Source organism: Plectrocnemia conspersa, unplaced genomic scaffold (assembly GCF_051122295.1).
Source record: "Plectrocnemia conspersa isolate PC_06_02 unplaced genomic scaffold, ASM5112229v1 ptg000012l, whole genome shotgun sequence".
NCBI lineage: Eukaryota > Metazoa > Arthropoda > Insecta > Trichoptera > Polycentropodidae > Plectrocnemia > Plectrocnemia conspersa.
Window position 1 is genome coordinate 26,687,520 of NW_028277176.1, and position 24,273 is coordinate 26,711,792.

The window sequence follows — 24,273 nt, forward strand, 5'->3', positions numbered from 1 at the left end:
TTAATAAATATATATCACTGATTTTAAGACTTTAATTTCAGTCTGTACTGTTTCTGTTTTAACATATTCGGCTAAGCGCTTTATGTTAAAACAGAATATAAAAAAGTACTACAAATATTGTTTTAATTCTATGTTCCATAAGTTACTATAATAATTTTGTTGTCTGGGGTAAAAATGTATAACCCCTTGGTAGTGACTAATCTACTAAGAGTTGATCGTGGGAAAAGCAATATCATTCAAAATTAACTCTAACAACTCTGAGAGACTGTCCCTGAGTATATAAGGTAATTGCGTAAATATTTTTTTAATGTTAAATGGTCAATTAAAGTAATAATTATAATAATTGGTAACAATAATTTAATTAGGTTTTCCAAATTTTTGTAATCTCACAAATCGAGCTAGTTAGTGCATAGTGACATCTATTGATTGTAAACTGTAATTAGTAAAATAAATTACACTAATTTACAGACTTTGATTTCAGTCTGTTGTCTCACTACTTACCTGTAGGTGCTGATTGTGTTTACCTAGTATTGAGCCAAGTGCCTAGCATTGTTACAAGGAATAATTAAAAAATAATTGTATGCAGTTTATGACATTTTTTCGATTTTTTATGTTTTGAAAGTTGTGCAGGCATGAAAATATTTCATACATTGTTCTCAATTTGTTCATCAAAGCTGATTTTATTTTCAGTAAATAAACTTTATTTTATAATTGTATTCTGATATGTAAGCATGTGTATTCTGAAGACATTTTTTACACTTCCATACTTATTAATAATGAATATCTGAAATTTATTTCTGTTTTTAATTTAAATTACCACCCGAGAAGACACCTATTCAGAAAATATTTTGTTGAAAGTGTTGCGGTGTATCCAAAAATATCAACAAAGCACGCACTCAACAGTAAACCATTTTCTCACTTTAACTCTCTTTCTAAAAAGATTAACACATATTCTCTTACAAAATGTCTAAAGATTTATATTTATTTCAAAGTCGAAGAGTTAATTTTGACCTATTTTGTATTAATTTACACATGTCTGCAAAACACTTACTTTTTGAAAATTGCTTTATTTTTTTTAACTGATTTTTATGCAATTTTTAATATTGATTCTAAAAATGACATCCATTTTTTCTATCACATAAGGTTACTTCACAAAAAGATAATAAAATACACAAAATGCAATTTTAAGATATTTGTGTTTTAATGACACTTAATATATACCAAAAATACACAAATATGATAACTAAAATCATTAAGAAAATTTCCAATAATGCCAAAATAAGTAAAGCACACTTTTCCCACAAAATCTGAAATGTTTGCTTTTTTACAATATAATTGCTACAAATATAGCAAAAATAATCCGGCGAGCTAACACATCCTCGGGAAGCCACTGTTGTTTAAAAAACAAGCACAAACACTCTTAAGTGATACTAACTACAAAATACTTTCACAAAGCTCAGAGCACTATGACACATGTACTGCACAGTCTAGATACACACTGTAGGTGGACGAAGGGACCGGATAGACTCTAATATGAAATGGAAATGTGCGAGGGATGTGGAAACAGACATGCGTCAACAGGCTAGTGAACTGGTTTAAACTTTTTTTACTAGTTTATTGTTGTAATTATGCTAGTTTCAACTAGTTGCTAATGCTTTTAATTCTTTTTAAGTGATAACACACCTAAAATAATTATTTAATATACCATAAATATATATTGTACATAAAAACTGTTTTACTGTACATTTCATTCTATTAAATGTCAAAACTAAAAGAATGATTCATGAAGAAATCGATTTTTTCATTATTTTCCCAGTAATTAGCGCATGATAAACTTTACAAAGCAGTATTTATATTCAAGACAACTTATACATCGCAGACCTATATTATTACTATTAGCATATTGACATTGTATTAACCCTTTGGTTGCTGTGCCTTATTATCCACGTATCGACGTATTATATAATAATAAATATATGTATATTCGAAAAAAATGTTATTTTTCCTTTAAGAAAATACTCTGATCCCTTCTTTAACATTGTTTAATTAAGGCGACCAGATTTTTAAAATATCAAACGAGGACACTAAAAATAAAAAGGCCATCTCGGAAATTTTTGTTTGAGTAGGACAAATTGCTGTGGGAGCATAAAAAAAGATCATTTCGGAAAGTTTTTTTCATTTCTGGATGCCAAAAAAGGTAACCTCGAATATTTATGTTCGAGAACGAAGGACAAAATTCTTGAGGATATCTGGTCACTTTATTTATATTGTAAAAGCTGATATATTAGACTTCAGCAACCCAAGAGTTGAAAAGTAAGTCTAATATTGTAAATTCCATATATACCCATTTTTATTTTATTAAAAAATTGAAGAAATTATTCAAAAAGACTTGTTTGGTAAAATTTATAAAAAAATGTGTCAACGTAAATTTTATAAAATTGAACTTGCCCTCTACTTTGTATTAGTTTGTGATTTTAAATTTTACAAGTAGAAAATAAATAAAAAAAAGTTGGATGGTTCACATTTTATTTTTATCTAAAAAAAATTAAGAATATTTACAATTTAGTTGATACTTATTTTTCTAGCAAAAATATTTTTTACCGCCGGATACTCCTTCTTTAGCACATCGTTATAAACATGCGATATATTCAAAAGTTGCATTAAAACGATAATGAAAACAAATTTATTTTATTGATAAAATTATATTATTTGTACAATTTCACAACATTTCTCAAAAACAATCACGGTAACATACATAGTAAAATAAAATAAAATTTCCTAGCGTTGCTGAAATGTTCTGAACGAAATGTCATTGAAAGCACTCGTTGCGTAGCACGACTATCTATATTATTATCGTTTATACCAAAAAATAAATATGGTACATGAAAAAGTAATATTTACCGACTTCGTAAGCATAAATTTAAGAGAAAAAATTAATAAAAATATAGAAAGTACATCCATTTATTTAAAGAATATATACATGTATAATTTAAGTTGAGATTTATTTTTTAAAGTGCACATAATCATACATTTATATGCAATGAAAACTATATAAAAATAAGTGATTATGATTTTTATTTCACCTCGATTTATTCTACTCGCATACGAGTCGAATTCTATAAAACGTGAGACAAATATTCGCCTTAAATGCGAATTTTGTATGCACGATTGCAAAATCATTTATTTATAACACCATAGCGCGCTTTCAGCTTTGGAATTGTCATATAAACATTTTTCTTCCGATTATCCAGAACGATGATATACTTTGCAACCGATAGAACAAAACTGCACTTGCGTCGACCACAAACGAACCTTACGCGAATTCTACAAATGATTTACAATGAACGTTACGACTTTTAGATACACCGTATATATGAATAATTAATATGTAACCTAAAACTTCATATTACACTTTTAATTAGGATAAATTAAAAAAATCAACAGTGCTTTTTTCACCGAGATCAAGATTTTTATTTTTACATAAATCATTCTGCTCTGCAACAATTCATAGATACACTTTTGAAGAATCATACACGATACGACTGTAAAAAAGCAATCGCCATCAAATGAAAATTTATACAACTAAAATTGATTTCAGTTTTTCACATAGAAAATAAAAATTTACCAGCGATTCTGTTATACCTAAAGTATATAATATATTTATAAATTTAAAATAAAACGGTATTACAACTCGACATGACGGTTAAATGCACGTAGAATATGATTTATATACGAAAAAATTCATTAGACACCACCCGCGCGCACGTATCGATGGTTCAAAGCAAATTTAAGTATCATAATGAGATGCCATAAGAGGTTAAAATATAATTCACACTATCAGTGCAAGACACATTTTCAAGTTCAAATGTCAAAACGCACAAATCACACTTGTTCACGACTCTCCGTTGCCGCTGTCGTCTCCGTCTTGATAATCGGATTCAGCGCCTGATTGATCGTCTTCATCTGTGTCTAAGTCGTAATCGTCGTCATAGAAATCCGTCATATCCAACTGAAATTAAAAAGTAATTCGTTAATCAAAATGTATTTAACTCTTTTATTACCGACATCCAATATATCGGCTTTTACAAATTTGAAGAAAATTGACGGATATGTTTTTATTATTATCTATATTTAAATTATAATCGCAAGAGTCAGTTTTCAAAGGTTAAATTTATTTTTATTTTTATTATGAATGTTAATCATTATTTAAGATTTTTAAAAGTGCCTTTACTCGGTCCGTTTTAGCTTAAATTATCTGTATTCTTAATTTTATATTTAACGTTTATATACATATGTAAAAAAATAATAAAATTTTCACACTATCAAGTAAATAATCTGAATTATTTTTCTACGATAATTATTATAATTAAAAAGTCGATAAAATTACTTTTGATTAAAGAGATGATGTCAGTTGTAGCATGTTCATTTTAAGAACTCGATTCTAAAGACAATGGACAAAAAATACCAATTAATTCCCTGAAACCAAGTTGATGAATTACCGCAGAAAAAACTAACAATTAAGATTGGTAGTACTATTATGCTGCTGATGATTTGGATCCTTAAAAATTGATGATTGTGAAGCAATTGTGAACAAATTATTGAGACAACAACTTGCACATTTAACACTTTGGTTGCCAAAATATCAGCTTTGGCCTTTTTGGCGTAAATTTCCATTGAAAACATCAAAAACATTTTATGTAATAATACATCAATATTTAAACAGTAGTCGCAAAAGGCTTGGAAACTAAAGGGTTAAAAGTGAAAATGTGTTTATTTTCAGATCCCTATTGATTTGGCAATAAAAAAGTAACAATGCTTTTCTATTGGTCATTTCTGAAACGTCACATGCAAAGCATCCATGAAGTTGAAAATAATTAAAATAAAAAAGTAGCATCATTAATGCTCAAATGTTATATAACTGGGTACAAAAGCTGGTCCATTTATAAACAACAAATAATTCTCAAAGCTTCATTTTAATTTTTTTATAATAGATTTTGAATCGATGAAAACGTGATTTTAATATTTCAAAAAATATGATATAACATAAAAACTATTTTTAAACATAAACGTAGAAACCTTAGTAACTTTACAAATATTGATAAAAATAGCAATCAACATCAAACCCTATTACATATACATAAGAACATCCGCAGAAAGAGCAACAAAGTCTCGACCGATGATAAATAAACGAAAAAAATTAAAACCTGTGGTTCTTGTGGTTGTGGTTTAACTTGTGTTTTAATACAATAGTCTTCTAGTGTTAAAGGTACACATATTCCTTCCTTTTCAGCTTCTGCTTTTGCTAATTGTGCTTGTTTCCTGAAATATAACAAAAACGCCAAATTAGACAACACACACTACAGTACACCCTATAAAAAGTATAAAACTTTATCTCACCTAATGATATTTTCATATTCTTTATCTTTTCCTTTAGTGTCGCGCCAACGGCGATACATGACGGACGCGTCCACATTCGCCGGACTGAATGTGTTCGGCTCGTTGAGTAGCGATATGACAGAGAGTAGAATCGTGCGCACGTTCTGAGTAGGATTCCAACGCTCGCATGGCAATTCTCCGCTTTGGGGATCGTCGACTGGCGGATGTAAGATCGAAATGCACAAGTCTCCATTCTGAAATAGCAAAGATTGATATGTTTAGTTCGCATTGCATAAATATGATCGAAGTACATATACGGAATTGATACGCCTTGATTTGAAAAGTCAAGGTGAGGTTCAGTACCAGATTCCCTATTTTAACTTTTTCAATTAATTTGAAACGGATTGACATTGTCGTCATCGATACGCCAACAACAAAGAGTGCAAGTTCAATGCACCCGTTGGCCTTGCTGATATATTTTTTAAGGTTCAATGACGCTTTTGGTACGAAAACATTAGCGAAAAAAATCGATTTGCTATATAAACACACGAAGAAATACATATAATGTATAGCATATAAAACAAAATTTCTAAATCTTTAAATGTATGATAATTATGAACGCACAAGTCTCACTTTCTATGTGTTTAATAGTGGCACTCGAATGAAAGGTAAATTTCACTACTTACTATAAATACATTTTCATAAAAATGTAATAAAGAAGATATGATCTTTAATTTAGGTATAATATACTAACAGTGTATTTAAATTAAAAACAACTCGTGCATAGAATTGTAATATTTTATTTTAATAAACACGCAGATCTGTGGTACAAAGCATGAAGTAAGTCGCGAGTGAATTATTAAATGGTGTTAAACTTGGCTAACCAACATTTTAATATTTTTTATTTATTAACCCTTTTTATGATACAGATAAATATAATAATTAGCCACCGTTGCGGCATATTTTCTGAAATCGTATTTTATGCGAAATATTACAATTAGGCATTAAAAATTAATTTAAAAATATCTGCTTATAATATTTAGTAAATAATTGTGTTTTTTTTTGTTCGCTGCTCAGTGCTGCCATATAGTGAATTGATTTGCTGCAGGTAACATTTTATATATTAAAGATTTTTTTATTGTTTGTGTTTGTTTATCTCCAATTTCATCAGAAACTGCTGTCACTTATTACATTATGGTAGACGAATAAATTTAAAACATTAAAAATAATTTAATAGCAATTTTTATTTTACAGGTTTTGTTATTCTTTTACCAAATATTCATATTTCGAGTCATCTAATTGTTTTTTAAATGAATATATCACTATATTGATTCTCATACATCAATCTCTTGGATCCTCATATATCAAAACTGCCTTCCATTTTTAGAAAAAATAATTTCAATAATATAAAAAGTTAAAACAATTTAAAAGAACACTAGCACTTTTTTACAAAACACTGCATACAAAAACAACAATCGAAAACTGTCAACAAAAAAAAGAAACGCAAAGGTTACGACAAAGGAAAAACGCATACTGGCTGAATCAATTAACTTTTTAATTTAATTCATTAGAGTTTACTGCAAACACAGTGATTAAAACTAAACTTATTCAATAAGGTAAAATAATAATAAAAATTCGACAATTCCTCGGTATGGGAGTGTCATGAAAAACAAAAACCAATATATAAAAAACCCGTCTTCTATATTTTTTATCTTTACTCCAAAAATGGCACTACATTTCATTAAATTATATTTTTCAATATGACCTCCCTAAATCTCATAAAACACTCGTAAAACGGATGACGTCAGAAGACGACCATAGAACTGATGAAATATCTTATGACACATTACGACCCACTAATTATGCGGAATTTAAAATAGATATATTTCTATATTTTGACAAAAGGTAACATTTTATTACGGCACCAAAATAATTATAAATCGAGATTTTTTTATATGTTTTCTATTCTATTATTACGTTTGCACGATATTAGTTTTAGAACTTTCGTTGGGTTAGGTTGGGTTAGAACAGCAAATGGGCGTTTTGCAACCGTCAAATTGGGTTTCATAGACATTTTTGAACAGCATATAATTTCACTAGCGCCTATCAATTAAATTATATTTTCGCTAGTTAAAATACATATCTACCGGTGAAAAATACATATATTTTAACTTCACTAGTGAAAATATAACTTAACTGAAAAATACATTCACTGTAACAAATGTATGTAGAAGTTAAAGTCATATAATTTTACAAGCACCTGCCAGATAAATTATATTTTCACTGTGTTGCGATATAATTTCAGTGATATGACATATTTTAAAAAGTATTTGATTAAAATACATGTAGTTTTATAGCCAAATTCAAAGGGGGGCAAATATACCCCCCCCCCCCAATGACGTATCTGTATTATGAGAATGTCTCATCACAAGTTACGAATCAAACATTCTTAAAAGAACCAGACTATACGAAAAGAAGGCGCAATACATTTAAAAATCATGCGTACAAACAACCACGCGTTACAGTCAGAACGTAATTGATTATTTAAATTTAAAAAAAATCAGCATAACAGTAGACTTTAAATAGTAATATATTTATACGTGTAACTAAATTGATCATAAAAACTTGATAAAAGCAAATTAATTGTTATAGTTATTTATGCGCTATTCAAGCACTGGTGCCGATCGCCAATTTGGGCGGATTAGAACCACTTGCAAATATACCCTTCTAAGGAATGTAAAACTGATGCCAATGCAAATTAATGCACTGTTCATACAAGTTACCAGGTGTGGGGTTTTAATTCTTGAAGCTCGCGCGTTAATTACCGTAATAAAGATGATCATTCATCAATAGAACGTAAAGGAGTGGACCACATAACAGCCCAAGTTACGTCTATAAAAAAAAAAGGATTTCACATAAATAACACGCAATTCTTTTCCGATGCATTGAAATAATATTTCTTTGTTGCGAAACGGTCACGGGAAACAATATATCACTGGAAGACAAAAAGCACCGTAAGATGTTCATCGAGCTAATGTCACTTTATAGATGCGTATACTGGATGGTCGCTGCATGGTTGTGATTCGCCAATTAGCTTTGCAGCCCTTAATACTTAAGTCTGGTCTTCAATGAGGAGAGGGTAGACACGGCCCGAGAGGAGATACGCGCAGATACGCTAAGACACGACTGCACCAGACTATCACTGCAGCAATGAGGAACTGACCTCAACTACACTGTCACTGCCACACCTACAAGGTATCTGAGGATCTTCCACTGACATCATCCCTCCGCCAGCTTCTCCACCACCGCTCGGAGAAAACGGTCTCGCCCATCGTAGTAACTCACAATATATGTAATTTTATATTTAGCATTGCCAAATCTCCAACTGTTTGAATTATGATATAAATGCATAATACAGACAATAACAGCATTGCATTGAAACAAATAAACGCGCTACAACAAAGTTAGCACAGAGATTTTTATTTTTAAATATATAATAAATATCAATGAATTACTCGAAACTATTATTATATTTTTTATAAAAAAACAGATAGTATATTACTGTCCCTAGAATTAATTTATAAATACCGTACTTTTAATAGTGATCCACTACTATTATCGGTCCAATGAACGTTAGAGCGCATTGACCGTCCAGTTTACAATGAAAAAGTCAGAGAGCATTGCAGGTATGTTTTTTTTTTGTAAATGGACTATAAAATGTATTCACGTCGAAAGATCATCTTTCAATGTCAATTCAATCTGAAAGCATTGCGTTTAAAACGATGGCAGACAAATTGAGCGCCAACATCGATTCTGTGTTTTATACTTTTTAGTGAGAATTGTATAGAATGGCACACGTCAGTAAGGAAAACAATGACCAACCCAGATACATAGAACGAAATTGGAACAGGCCAATAATTGTTTACTCAAATTTTCTCCCCTTGCGCGAAACCCAGATCTTCGGCGTGCGACCTAGGAAACCTGGAAGTGCCACGTGGGTTAAGAAAGTGGGTCATGTAGCGACGCAGATATACGTATAAGTATGTAGATTACAAGCTTTTGTTCTCACTTTGATTCAGTATTTTTAATGACGCGCATAAATGCATTTTGGCAAGACGATCCAAGAGACAATGCGATATATTCAGTGCAGCTAACAGTGCATTGTTGGATATCTGCACGTGACCGAAAATTATATAAATGCTCGTGTTCACATGCACGACGGAAACAGGAAAGTAGATAGAGGTCGATCGTCGCGGAAGCGCTATCGAGTCAACCTTCGTTCGCTTTAGATTCTAGCCATAAAGAGCTCGATAGGTCCTTACTAGTGCTTCCTGGCGGAATAGCCTTATTCGCAGATTAAAGACCGAATTCGGCAGCATCGCATCTTAACTGGCTATTGACCTTCGTTGGCAGAGGTGACTTCGCAGAAAAGGCATCTCGGAAGAAGCCGAGCTCTTTGTTCAAAGTCAATATCGACGCCCAGAGCCAAGCTCTTAGAGAAATGCACGCGGTGCGATCCTGATCCGCAAAATCGGGTCACGGATCCGTGACACGGTGACCCAATTCGCGAAAACGCGGCCGAATTCTACCGAATCCGGGCAGGACGGAGGTCGCGTTTCTAAAACGTGCTAAAACGCTCAAAAACACATAAATTTTAATACGAATCGCCAATATGAAGAAGAGGACGGACGATCAATGTCAGGCGAGTCTCAAACTCCAGGCTGTTCAATCTCTGAAATTTGGTCGCCTGAAGCCAAAACTAAAACAGATCTAGTCGTACGTTAAGACTTTGTTTTAAGGATTTTTATACAGATTTTTAAAATTAACTCTTACAACAAAATTTGATTTGGACGACCAACTTTCACTTCTAAGTTTTACCAACCAAAAGTCCGATTTTTTTAAAGAAACAAGACCGCTCGAATTTGTGCATTTGCGACTTGCTAAGAACAAGTTTATTAAGCGTTATACTGGCAGATAAAAAGCACAAAATAATGCACTTTACCAAAAGAGACCAATATAAGTACCGAATATGCCTATCAGATACCCAGATAGCAATGCCAAATATCCAGCTGTTATGTTTAGTATGAGACGTTATACAAAAGGTCGTTGTTATAATATAAGTAACAGACAATAACATAGTCTGTTTTCGCCCCGAAGCATGGCATTGGCCAGGAGGTCGAGTGTAGGAAAGAGCGAAGCACCTCATCATATTCCAAAAATGTAGGCGCTATTTTATTATTATTTTATTATAAAAAACGTGCTTTTTCGAGTATGTTCTAATAAAATATTTTTGTTGAATATTTATTATTTACCTAAAAAATAATATCGGTTTTTTTTTTAGGTAAATAAACTTTTGAAAAATATTTCAGGCATGAATTGGTTAAATTATAACATTAAAATAAAAATGTTTAGTTTTACTTTTTTTTCAATAGAAAAAATATTTAACACGTTAGCGTCGGATTACGCATATGTGCGTGTTTTGTTATACATATCATAAAAATGTTTAACTTCTTACAACATTAAAAAAATAAATTATATTAATACGTTCAGCAAAAAAATAAGTTAACATTATATTCTATAAGAATAAAGAGTATTTTGGGTATGTAATAAAAAATAGTTTTTAATTGCCAAGTATGAACGCTGGTTGTTGCTAATCAAGACAAGAACATGCGAACTGACAATATCGAGTTAATATTCACAGGGGGGGGGGGGGCAGATAGATCTGCCACCCTGCCACCAGTCGAAATATTAAAAAATAATACTACTGACTGGCCAACTTTTGATACTCCCCCCCCTTCCTGGAAAAAGCTGAAATGACGTCCCTGATATGTTTCGCGAACATCAGCATACTGTTGTCACATATTTGAGGATCGTTTATTACAATAAAATAATAGAGAAAGTTTTTCAACCTAAATCTATGTACCTAAATATTTAAAATAATCAAATCTTGGTTGATAATAAATATAATACGGAAATTAATAATAATTATATACAAGTAATATAACCGCATAACTGATTTAATCTAATCGGAAATGTAGTTATTAAATATATCAGTATTTAGACAGTGTTGATTACATAACCGTCAAGGCTTTTAATTTTTTTAGAACTTAGCTAACCTTACAGTTAAAACACTTGAAACGTATTTTAAGTATAATTATAGTTTTATTGATTGATTCTAATAACTGATTACAAAATGTTATATATCAATTTTGTTAGTATTTACAAAAAATATATTAATCTTTTCTTTCATAATATAGTTAAAATTTAGTTTATTTTAAATACTTTTTAATTTTATATTAAACTTTTTACTTGATCTTATTGGTTTTATGCGTTATTTTTATTATTATTATTTTAGTTTACTAGAAAAAAATAAGGTGTTGCTACTATAACGAGCTTCAAAAATGTTTTGAAAAGTGAGTTATAACTTCATAGTTTAATACATGTGAAAAACACCATTACAGCTAATTAATAAAAAAAAAAAACATGTCAACTAGTTCTATGAAAAAAAAAAAGAATTTAAAAGAATTGCCTAATACGCACCGAAACATGTGGACAAAAAACAGATTGCTACTGCCATCGATAGATAAAAGCTCTTTTAGATTGATACAAATGAAGAAAGCGTATCTAAAAAGTAGTATGTATGTATGTATGTAGATGTCTTTTGTATGAGACAGACATTGATAATAATTAGGTATGTACGTATAATATAAATAGAGAGGCGCACATGCATAATTTATATCTGATACTGAATACGATAACGTGACAACTAATTACATCTAGTATAATCAATAGATATTATAAAAGCATTGAATACCTTGAAAAAGGATTATAATAATAACATACGCATAGTACATACGATGGACACTGATTCAAGTACTAATTATATCCATGGCTACGGTGAATCATACTCTTCAGAAGGATACGCAAATATCTTAGAATTCACACTATCTTTCAATTTTTTAATATAAAAAAAAATAATGATGAGAAATTAAAAAAATCACTTTTTACTGAGCACTGACATTAAAAGTTATAGGGCGAGCTTTGAAAATATCACAATGTCCCTGCAAAACCAGTGATTAACCTTTGCGATACAATGGCGATGCAAACCAGAATTCTACTGCATTGAAACATAACAATGCCTATTCTTAATTCATATACGAAGTAACAATTACCTGATAACGAAATTCAAATTAACCAGCTTTGTCTTCCATGATTGTAATTGGTATTGTACTCCGTTGAAACATCAACGGAGAGTATATTTCGACAAGTAAAATTAAATTATTGTAGAAACACTTGATTTAGCTGTGCATAGATATTTTCAGAAATAATCCTTCTATTGTACTATACATACTAATGTATTATTCTTATAGGTTAATCAATTTACATTCTACGTTAATTTATATTAGTACATAATGAAAATATATTTCATACAACATGTAATTAAATTTTTAAAAATCCTACCAATTATCAAGTTCTCGAATATTGTAGTACATATTTAATTAAATCAGACCATATTGTAAAATAAAATTTATTAAATTAATTTTATTATTTTTATAAATTCACGCCCCTGAGGGTAAATTGTTACATAAGGTAATTTTAGACAATAGAGATTTTTATAACTATTTACTTTTATTTAAGTATAATAGCGAAGTTAACGACATTTTTATGTAATTTTCACCCTCGAGTGGAGTAAATTACGCTTAACCCGTAAGTTGCCGAAATCCGATACATCGGCTTTCACTACTGCGAAAATTGCCGTAACCGACGTCATAAATGAAGAATGAATATGATTTATTTATAATGGACTGTATAGAGTATTTGCTTCAAGGGTAAATAACATTCATTCTGAACGATCGATATTTATATAATAAGCCCAAAAGGCTCGGCAACCATTTTAATTATGAATGTTGATCATTATTTATGAATCTTAAATCTTTAATGTGCCACTACAGGGTCAATTTTTGTTTTATTTCAAGCACCGATTTAAACCCAGTTTCATGCCAAGTGTCCCATTTCAATAATTTTTTAGTGTCAATTGTTTGCTTAACCTTTAACGCGCGAAACTATAAAAATATAGTGTTGCAAACGGGCTAAATATTAACCCCATTCAGATTTTCGTAAAATTGAAACATATTGATACAAATACTAACCTTAAACATGTCAACCTATTTTGTTAAACATTCATACTCATTATTTAAATCACTTACATTTTATTGTAATCCAAATATAATAATTAGACCATCGATAAACTATAAAATTCAAATAAAACAAGAACTGAGTAAATAATTTATGCAGATTGATTTCAAAGAAAATCTTTTTCTCTGATGAGGCATATTTCAACCTTTCTGGTGTGTTGATAAGCAAAATTGCCGCATATTGGGCGATGATGAAAATTCTCATGTGATTTACGAGAGAGCATTACATGCCTAAAAACTGACTTTTTGGTGCGCATTGTGGCCAGGCGGCGTCATTGGGTCTTACTTTTTTGAAAACGATGATGGTCAGACTATAACAGTCAATGGTGAGCGCTAGAGGCGTATGATAACCAATTATTTTGGCACGAAATCGAAGATATTGACGTGGAAGACACGTGGTTTCAACAAGACGGCGCAACTTGCCATACTTCGGGTGCATAGTTGGAAGTTTTGCGTGAAAAGTTCCCAGGTCGTATTATTTCATGTTTTGGTGACGTAAACTGGACACCAAGATCATGCGATTTAAGGCCGATGGATTTTTTGTTAGGTATCTACGCCGACAAACCCGAAACGTTGGAGCGCCTAAAAACCAATATAGTATTTCGGCTATAACTTATTATAGCCGAAATATCACCGAATTGAAAGGATCAGCTGCTACAAAAGGTGTGGAGGCGGACATATAATTAATATTATTTTTTTATAATTAATTAAATACATTAAATGTTCCATTAATAAAAAAATCCGAAAATATCTTTACAGACAGAAACAAGCAGAATTTTCTGTCCAAAAGGATATTAATTTAGCAGAAAACATTGGGGTCCAGAAAGGACAAGGCGCAATTTTTCTACCTTCCACCTAAAATTAGTTCCTTTGAAAAACTTTTTACTTTATTTTGTTTCACTATGGTATCAAATATTTCCTTGAACTATAGCATGATACCATTATAAAAAAATTCTCTCTAATCTTTTTTGCGCTTGAAAGCGAATCGTATTAGATATCTTATCAGTAACAATTGGAAAGTATAGGTTGAGTATTTCGATAGATTTTTTATGATATTTTAATACTTAAGAATAGTGAAAGGAAAGTAGAATTATTAAGTGCTTTTAATCTACAAGTTGAGTTGACAATTTTGCACTTCAGGCCATCATCAATTTGCTTCATTTGCATTCACTTAGTTTTTTTTGTGTTTAACGCGTTTATTTAAAAAATATGTTAAATACACAATACTGGTTCATAACCATTTCCATTGTTTACAATTCACTCAGATATAATCATATACATATAGTAAATTCTCCATCATCCCTCAAACTTGGACGTTCACTAAGTCACAAAAGCTTTGCTTTGTCCTGTCGAAAACTATTATATACAATATACCCCGGTTTTTATGCTCTGATGGATTGGTTACGCGCGCTCTCAATCACCCCTACGATTCGGTAGCCATTCGCGGAAAGGGATCGATATTAATTTGGCCGCTAAAATCGCGCGTTGCAATCTAAATTTTAAGCCCAAATAGAGCGAGGGAGAGAGCATCGGCCCTCAGGAGGGTTTAACGACCCCCGCCGGCGGGGGAACTGCCCTTCCATTCATGCCGAAAACGGCGACGGAGGCCGAAAGCGAAGGGCTGCCTGCTGGTATCGATCCTCGGGGCCCCCATCCCAGCCGCGGCCGAACCCTAGCCCGGCGCGTACAAAAGCGTCGCGAATCGGAGTGACGTCATCGGGATGCAGCCAAACCCTATTTCAAAATTCGAAGCTTCTAGAATCTAATATCCTTGGAGTACGAACGCTGGAAGTCGCGAGAGGGCCGCAGGTCGAGTAGAGCAGAGCGGAAGAGCAAAGCAGAGCCGGTCGGCCGGTCGGATCCCCTCCTCTTTTTAGGGCCTTCGGCTTTCGCAGGCAACGATCTAAAGGGCACGGAGCACCAGGAGAACAGAAGCGGCCAGGATCGAAGCCAGAAAGGAGACTCGATGCGTCGGAAAGAGAGCGAACTACGCAGGCGAGAGGCCTACCTACTACGCGCCAGGCGTAGCAAAGGGTTCGCGCGATTTACGACCGCGCCGAAAATAAAACGGATGGACCATTATCTGTCGAGGGTTATGGCAAGAGGTGTGAAAACTGATATATGTACATATATATATACAAGAGGAAAGAAATCGAATTGCACAGAAGACACACTGACACACATCCAAAATAATATCAATCCAAAATGTTAAATTAGACTAGAGATCCCTGAAGGGGTCGATATGACTTGTAAGGGGTCGATTCGGTTTCGAGGATCGATGAAAATAATTGCTGTACACTTTGCATTTATTTAAATTTATACACGTCATACAATTTATTGAACTATTTTGTCCTTCGAACTTTTAAATCTCGTTTTTTATATATTCCCCCATTTTAGATCAAAAGGTCAATCGTATTTTAATGCACCTAATAAGATATGATTATAAGGAATATATGTAAAATAAATAACAAGGGCATATGCAGTTTATTTAGAGGGAGAGGAGATGAAAAGTCGATTGATTGAGTCAGAATTTTACTTTATTCAACAATTATAAATGTGCTAAAAATAATACAATTGCAGTGTTGAAATAGAGCTCTTTAAATTTTTGATTATAAGTTAGTTTAAATTAGTGGAGAACAGTTTAGTTCAACCTGTTAATTGTATTTCTTTATAAAACTCAAAATGTAGCATCATCATCTTAAGAGTTTTTCTTGTAAATGTTTCTATTATAAATGGGCAGAATTTTAATACGGTTGTGGTCAGAATTTATATTTAGATTAATGTCAGAATCATTTTTTCTCAGTCAGTATTTATTACAGTTCATTGGTCAGTATTTATAAAGAATAGCCAGTGTTTATATGATATGAAGCGTTACGGATATTAAGGGCGAACTCAATAAATACTTATTTCGAGAAAAAAAGCTTTAAAAATGTCACAATGTTTTTAAAGCATTAAAAGCGAACTGATTTCAACCCTAAATGCTTATACAAAATATTATTTTGTGTAAATAAATAAAACATATTTTTTTAATTCACAACTTATTTGTTTAAAAAAGTAACGTTATGAATTACTTGCAAATAATACAAAATTTAAAATATAAATAAATAGCAGATATTAAAAAAAATAACACATGGTCATTATTAAGACGTTTTAGGGCTCGCAAAATTGTCAGATGTAAACACAACAAGCCAAGCGTGCTCTCCGCCGCCGTCCTATCGTTATTCCCGCTTCATTCGTCGGCCTGAATATCTTTACGTCATGCATATAGTTAAATAGATTTGTTGAGAGTTATTAATGGGGTGTTTAATGTTCTGACCGCTCGCTCACCTAACCTGTCCAACAGTTTTGGTGGAACGAGATATTTTATATAATAAATAATTTATTGCCCATTAATATTTATAAATGTTGTACTATTTTTTTAATATTTTGATTCTGATAGTCCTATATTTTTATTCTGACCTTATGCTATTATTATTCTAACCAACTGGTATTTATTATGACACTGAATAATATAATTATGACAATTCATTATTTTCATTGTGACCGTATGCTATTTTTATTTTAGCCATTTGATATTTATTTTGACCCTGAAAAATAGAATCATGAATAGGCCGTTAAAAAAATTCTGACAGATTCAATTTTTATTCTGACCATTTAATTTGCTGCCAAAAAGCTATTAGAATTCCGCATATACACTTTTTGTTATAATTTCGATTTTTAGATATAATAAAAGCCAATAAGCAAAAATGCATGAGGAAGTTAAAACTGTTTTGAATTAAAATTTTCATGCATTATTTTACTAAAAAAAGTATCAGAAATAATAGATGTAGAAGCATTAAAAGCTCTAAAAATAGCCAGGTAAATATATTTTTATTAGGTTAAAGGAAAGTATAAAATAAATTATAGTGCTATTTTCTGTACAAGAATTTTTTTTTAAATATGCCCATTGCGAAATCAGTAAAATCTTGTTATATGCTCGTCGTGTTATTATTAAAACTGCTGTAACAAGTATTAACAATCGGTGACATCTGTATTAATAATTATAAATTATTATGTGTAATATAATTCATATCCAATAGATGTCACTACAGCTGAAGCAGGTTTTTAAATAATAGCGCATTTTTTTATAAACAAAAATTCGAGTGCCGCTGCCGGGACTCGAACCCGCAACCTCAGAGATACTAGTCTGAAACGTTACGAAGTAGGCTATTCAGTAATTTCTGGTCAGTCCATTTACGCGTTTTCGAGGGCTAAAAATAATGCAACTTAACCGTTATAATGGCATAAGCCACGTACGGGGTTCAGTTGCGTCGCGACTATATTGCCAAATTTCTCACAAAAACTTACACTTACGCTATGAAATATTACCACCTTTTTTTAAATAGCTAAAATTAATGTTTCATTTTAACATCGACATTAGTGCCAATATACACTAACGCCTTTGTAATATATGAAACGTAATTTTTAATAACAATTAATAGTTAGATCAAAGAATATTTGAATGAAGCAATTGTATTTTTTACTTTGTATAACAATGTTAGTTTTCTAAAGCAACATTAATTAAATAATGGTTTGTTGTGACACGTATGCGGCAAATGGTGTTCAAATGATCGGAAACGGCACCCAGACTCATTTTAGGTCTTAAGTCTTTGACATGTATTTTTTTAATTCTAAAAATAGGTGGCAATGAAATGACGTATTGACGTGACATAAAGTTACTTTGGCATATAAACGGTTAAGTTTGTAAAAAGATCGTGCAAATGTAATAAATATTAAATTTACATATAGATGTATAATTATTTGAGCTGCGTAAATAAATGTCAAATTTGTCAAATATTATTAATAATACTACTAACCAAATTTTGTGTAAAACATTTAGAAGTATTGTCACACCAAACATATTATATATTCTATTGATTTAAATATCAAATAAATTGTTTGTCAAGCGCATATAAATTTTCAGCAGAGAGGTTTTAAATATTATTGACACCACGCGCGCAATTACTTTTATATTACATGAAATACGAATGATTTAATTCTATCCAAATTCAAAATTATTCAACTGTAATCAGTATTCTGTTTTACACTTTATATATCATGTATTATCAGAGTTCACAACATTGATTTATTTACTCTTCGTTATAACATTAAGCATTTTAATAATTTATGTTGTGTATAGATTAGAAGCAATATTTAATAAATTAATAGTAGTGTTTCATTCAGAGGTCGATAAATTAATGTTTCGAGAGTATGCTTTCGTAGAGGAAAAGACTGGTAACACCTGACAACGTAGAGTGCGTGTGATGGTGGTGGTGGCTGTCGACCCTGCACGCGGTCCCCTCTCGCGGGAGGTCGAACGACGAAGGGACCCAAGCATCGGTCCCTTCGCGGACTGCCTGCGTCTCGAGTCCACCGCTGCTGTGCTGAGATCCTGATACACGAGCCTACCGCATCCCTACCATATATGGAACGGACCGAGAAGGAAAGGTAGGTAGGTAGGTATGATATTAGGTATCAACGTTGAATCAAATTTAACTTTCGCTATACAAAATTAATTGGATTATGCTTTTTAGTATTCATCGCGAGTATCAAAAGTCTTTATCGGCCAGAATTACTAGATTGAGAAAAATCGACCGTTTAAACTTTTATGATGGTCCATCAAAGGAAAGATATTTGAACCACTTTGATATGCCGCTTATCTCAAAAGTACGATTGTGGCTTATAAGTGGGATTATGGCCGATAAGAGCCCTTGGATTGAAAATAATATTGGTTCGTTATTTTTAGTAAGAATAAAAATGATTATAAAGGTCCATTGAGGATCAAACTATATTTAAAAAATGTCCTAATAAAACTCACAAATGAAACAACCTTTTTCAACCTGTAAAAACATTATTTGACAGTGACATTGCGTGTGACAAATTATTTATTTTTGAAGTGTCCTATCATTGACATAGCATAATCGCTACACATATTCTCCAAAATATTCCACAATACACTTATCGAATTATCAATTAATTTAAATTGAATTTCTCATTTATTCTGGCATGTATCATGTCTTGTGCGATAGTATCGAACAAAAAGCAATAAAATTTAAAGAGTTACAACGTTCGTTTTCTTATCTAATTGTAAAGAATAACAAGTATTTTTAAATGTTCATGATCAATATATTCCGACTAAGTGAAACTATTATTTAACAGTGAGCATTTTTGATGAATGGTTTTGTGGTAGTTTAAAAATTGTATACAAGCGGTGGTAAAAAACAATATAAAAATAATGTAAACAAAAATGGCTTGACACTTGACCGATAATTGCGACAATCAATTCGAATGTAAAAATTCCAGTTGTAGCACGTTTATCTTACTCAATTGACAAGATAATGGAAGAAGAATAAGCTACCGGTTATCGAGATAATTTATTAATTTCAATGACATCAAGTGGGTTACCACGGCCAGGAAAAAAAATTGGATCAACCAAAACTGTGCCAGAAAACTTGTGATTGAGTTGATATGATTGAATCAACTATCCTAACTGGCACATCTAAATGTTCTCAGAACACCATTGATTCTAAGCGACTTGTTAGTCAAATACTAATGTGACAGTAATATGCATATACCATTACGATCCACTTTCTCGCGGATTTTAAATACTATATATATATATACGTGACATTTGATAAAAGTATAAATATTTATTACTTTCGAACGATGTTTTTATAAGTTTAATTACATTATTGACGAATTTTCGTTATCACGCGAAAACGCGTGAACGGACTGTAATATGTTAAAAATAATATTGGAGCTTTCAAGGAGAATAATTGCATATTATTTTATACATATAGTACTTTTATTCATCCTTTTAGAATTTCCTGAGAGCCATATGCGTTTTTTTCGACATTCGTATTATTTGCATCTAGTGAAATGCTTCAGATACTGTCAGTCGAACATTATTCTAAAGTTCTAAAATATTAATCTACTAATTGCTTATTCGAAAAATAATCATTCGAATTAAATTAAGTTCTAGAATTCATAAGACTATTCGAATAGCAAACAATCTGCAAAAACCTCGAATTTAATTAAAAATCCTCATTTGCACCAAGGTGAGTCAGCCGCTGCGATCGAGTGCAACGGACCGACTGCAGCGGATGATGCACCCGCTCTTGAACGACGAAAGCAACAAAGCACACACACACTGGTTGGCACGCACACAGGCAAAATCTGCCGTCGGCCGCAGGAGGTGTAAAATTAAAAATTAGGCGTGCGCATTAAGAGCAGGCGGACAGAAGGAGCCAGGAGGGGGCCGACGTTGAAAGGACACGCGCACGCAAAGGACTCGGCGAGAGAAGAGTCCTGTCGCTGATCCCTTTTTCAGCGGCCGAAACGGGAGAAGGGATGCGACAATGGGCACGGCTATCAGGAGCACACGAACGGCGAGGAGATGGCGAGGATACATCTCACGCGATGGCCAGATGCAGCGGCGGCCGTCGTTGCGTGAGGGGCCAGAGGTGCGTAGTCAGGGGCGCGCGAGCGTTGGGGGCGGGGGAGCATACGCCGCAACGCGACAAACGATTTTGAGCTGACCGTGATAATGGTATGACGCTTGTATTCGAAACGCCAAAAAATCTTTAACGAATAATAATGGATAATAATATGTATTGATTTCAGTAAAATAAAGCATATTATTAAAATATAAGATATATATTTTAAAATTGCTCATAATTTATTAAAAATGTAGAGTACGCTCGGGATAAGGATTCCGGTTTGTTATTGTGTGCGTGAACTGTGTGGCTCAAAACAATTTCGCTCAGAACATTTAATTTTTTTTATTTTAAAAGAAAATATATGTTTATTTAACATACATACATCTGAGCTAAGTTGGAAGTTTCAACGGACAATTAAAAATATATTATTTAATCGAAGAAACCAGACATTGATGTCATTAATTAAATATTTGCAAAATTCAAAATCTTTCACTAGTCAAAAAAATAATGAAGTCTTTAGCTATTCTTCAAAAGCAAAAAGATATAAAATGGGAAAAGAAATTATTCGCAGATTGTTTAATGGCTCGATGACTCTATTAAATCATTAGAATCCATTGAATAAATTAAAAAATTATCATTGGCGCAACGATAAGAATAATAACTTTTTTAAGCCTTACAGAGAATACTGTAAAAAAACCAACAACGTACGGATTAATGGAAAAATAATTAAAATATTTTAATCCATGGGTAAGAGAACGAATAACTTAGTGTATATTTGAAGCCTTGATATCAATTAACCCAAATATGCCTAAGAAATTTTGTTCTATTAAAATTTCATTTATAAATAAAAAACAGTTGCACGAGTTTAGTGACCTACCCATGGGACAGTGGGCATATCTGGGTTTTAAACCAATACCAACACAAAATTATTTAAAATAAATCACTAAAGAAGATCGAACTTCTGTGCCACACTGCACTTTAATGACGAATACCAGCGTTGACGAATCAGCGACTGTCCTTAAAAGAGAAAGCGAGACAACGAAGTACACGCTACATCGCTTCTCCCTCTCATATACATGTACACGCACACAATAACAAACCGGCATCCTTATCCCGAGCGTACTCTAGTAACATAAAAAAATACAAAAACATAAGGAAACTTTCTTTAGCTATATTTTATATCTAGTTACAGCCCTTGTAAGTATTTACTTTTAAGCTTATAACGATAAAGATGTTAAGTAACAAACTTAATTAACTAACTATTAATTAATCGTTGCCAATAAATGGTTCACCGAAACTTGGAATGTCTCCGTTTAAAATAACCTCAATCTTATTGTTTTCAGAATATTTTTAGCTAAGCAAATTATCTATAATATATTTTAATTTACTAATACTATTACACAAATATTAAATAGAGAGGCTTTATAACTGTTTTTTTAATAGATTCATCAATAATAATGTCAAATCTAAGTAATAAAATAGAGCCCTGAACACGCAGTAAAAAAGCGCACAAAAAATGAACATTGCAGATTTGGCAGCGCTCGACAAGGCAGTGTTTATCTTATTAATTCGAAATAAACGAGAAGATAAGCAAACAGCACAAAGACGCCGAAGAAGAATAAACTCTGGTGTTTATTTTCTATATTTATATTTCAAGCGATTGCCCTCCGATGTTATGCGTCGATTCCAAGAGAAAAGAAATCAAAGTTGTTTCATAAAGAAATTCACTTTTGTTTCAGTCATCTTTTGACTCCTGAATCGCATAAATTTCGTGACTACATTCAACTTATCCCACGCCCAATAATATATCTCGCAAAAGACAACATTAATCAATATTTAGTTCGAAGATTAATGATGCGATATAATGTGACATGTCTTAAGATACATCATCGTAAATAAATTTCATTCTGACTACAGAGAATTACCCGAACGCGTAAGACAAGTAAGATTGAAACAACGGTCTAATCATTTCGCACGCAAAAGCACTTCAAAGTTTTTATAACTATACTAAATCCAAATATTGCATTTCACAAATATATATGTATGTATATGGCGGGGACTAATTTTAAGGGAGCAGTGTCATTATTGAAAAGTGTTTGTGTTTATATCACATTTCATATTGTATCTCATAATTTAGATTCTATAATGGTAGTTTTATTGGTATATAATTTTAACGCAGAACGCAAATGTTTTTAATCGGTTCGCGACCAAAAGGTTTAGCACTCGTGTCACCCGCCAGGCTTTCGACTGGTCGAGCCGACTGGCGGAGGATGGAGGTCGGCCGAGAGAAGAGAAACAATCAATAGCGCGTGTGCGTAAGGGAGTGGATGCGATTTGGTAAAAGCCACCTCGTCGCTTCTCTGCGCTCCTGCTACACCTCACTTTTAGCCTGTTGAGCTTTGTGGGTGGAAAGCGAGAAAAAAAGCGACGCAAGCAGAGCTGAGCTTTCGAAAAGTCTCGCCCGAAAAAGCTCTCTCGCAAGCACGCACACGAACCAACACGACCGACACTACCTACCAACCACCAAGTAGGACTTAGCCGACGGGAGCTTTTTCGCACCGATTTTTTTAATACTTTAATACTTTTTTCTGATCTTTATTACCTCTCTCTCTCTGGACTTTTATTTAACTAGAAAAAGCTCCGGGGATCTACAACCCGCCGTTGCGTAAAAAACATCCGAGGATAAAACAGTAAATTGTGAGGTGTATGTATCTGAACTTCGAGAGCTATACTTTTCACAATTTAACGGAGACATGAGCGTAAAAAGATAAAGATGAATTCAAAAGCTTGCACGATGTAGACCGAGTGAAAATTTGGTTGCTAAAAATACAATCCGCAAAGAAGCTTTCTCGTTTGTTTTATTATAAAATTACTGTATTAGAAAAGCAGCAACAAAATTGGCGTTGGCGTTTACAAATGAAAGTTTATTTACATTAGACAACGAAAAAAGATCAATGCCATCATGCCAAGAAGTAACTAACATATTGCTTTACAGACAGACTCCCTTTCTACGAGCGCTTATTTTTTTAATATAATAAAATACCCAGCTTAGTGTTTTAATATATGGAATTTCGTTCAATACGATACGACAGCGTGTAGCGTCCTCAGATATGGCTTGTCTGCAATCCCAGAGAAGGCAAATAAATTTCTCAGATATCTCATCGGGTCGTATCTAGGAGCACTTGAATACTATATAAGTCAACAATCGGCTAGTATCGTTGCGA

General features: G+C 32.4%; 1 protein-coding gene across 2 annotated transcripts in view; it reads right to left on the reverse strand.

The window, feature by feature from the left end:
• Positions 1 to 2,682: 2,682 nt before the first annotated feature.
• The window catches only part of LOC148228705 (ubiquitin-conjugating enzyme E2 R2), a 58,313-nt gene continuing 36,722 nt past the window's right edge, over positions 2,683 to 24,273 (reverse strand). The window contains exons 1-4 of one of the 2 annotated variants that reach the window (XM_088199548.1): positions 18,853 to 21,549; positions 5,398 to 5,630; positions 5,205 to 5,319; positions 2,683 to 4,009 (exon numbers count right to left, since the gene is read on the reverse strand). In XM_088199548.1, coding sequence (XP_088055674.1) covers positions 3,893 to 4,009; positions 5,205 to 5,319; positions 5,398 to 5,630; positions 18,853 to 18,948 — 561 coding nt within the window. In that variant the 5' untranslated portion in view covers positions 18,949 to 21,549 and the 3' untranslated portion in view covers positions 2,683 to 3,892. Of the gene's footprint in view, positions 4,010 to 5,204; positions 5,320 to 5,397; positions 5,631 to 18,852; positions 21,550 to 24,273 lie in introns of those variants that run through there. The other variant, XM_088199547.1, reaches the window with a different exon arrangement.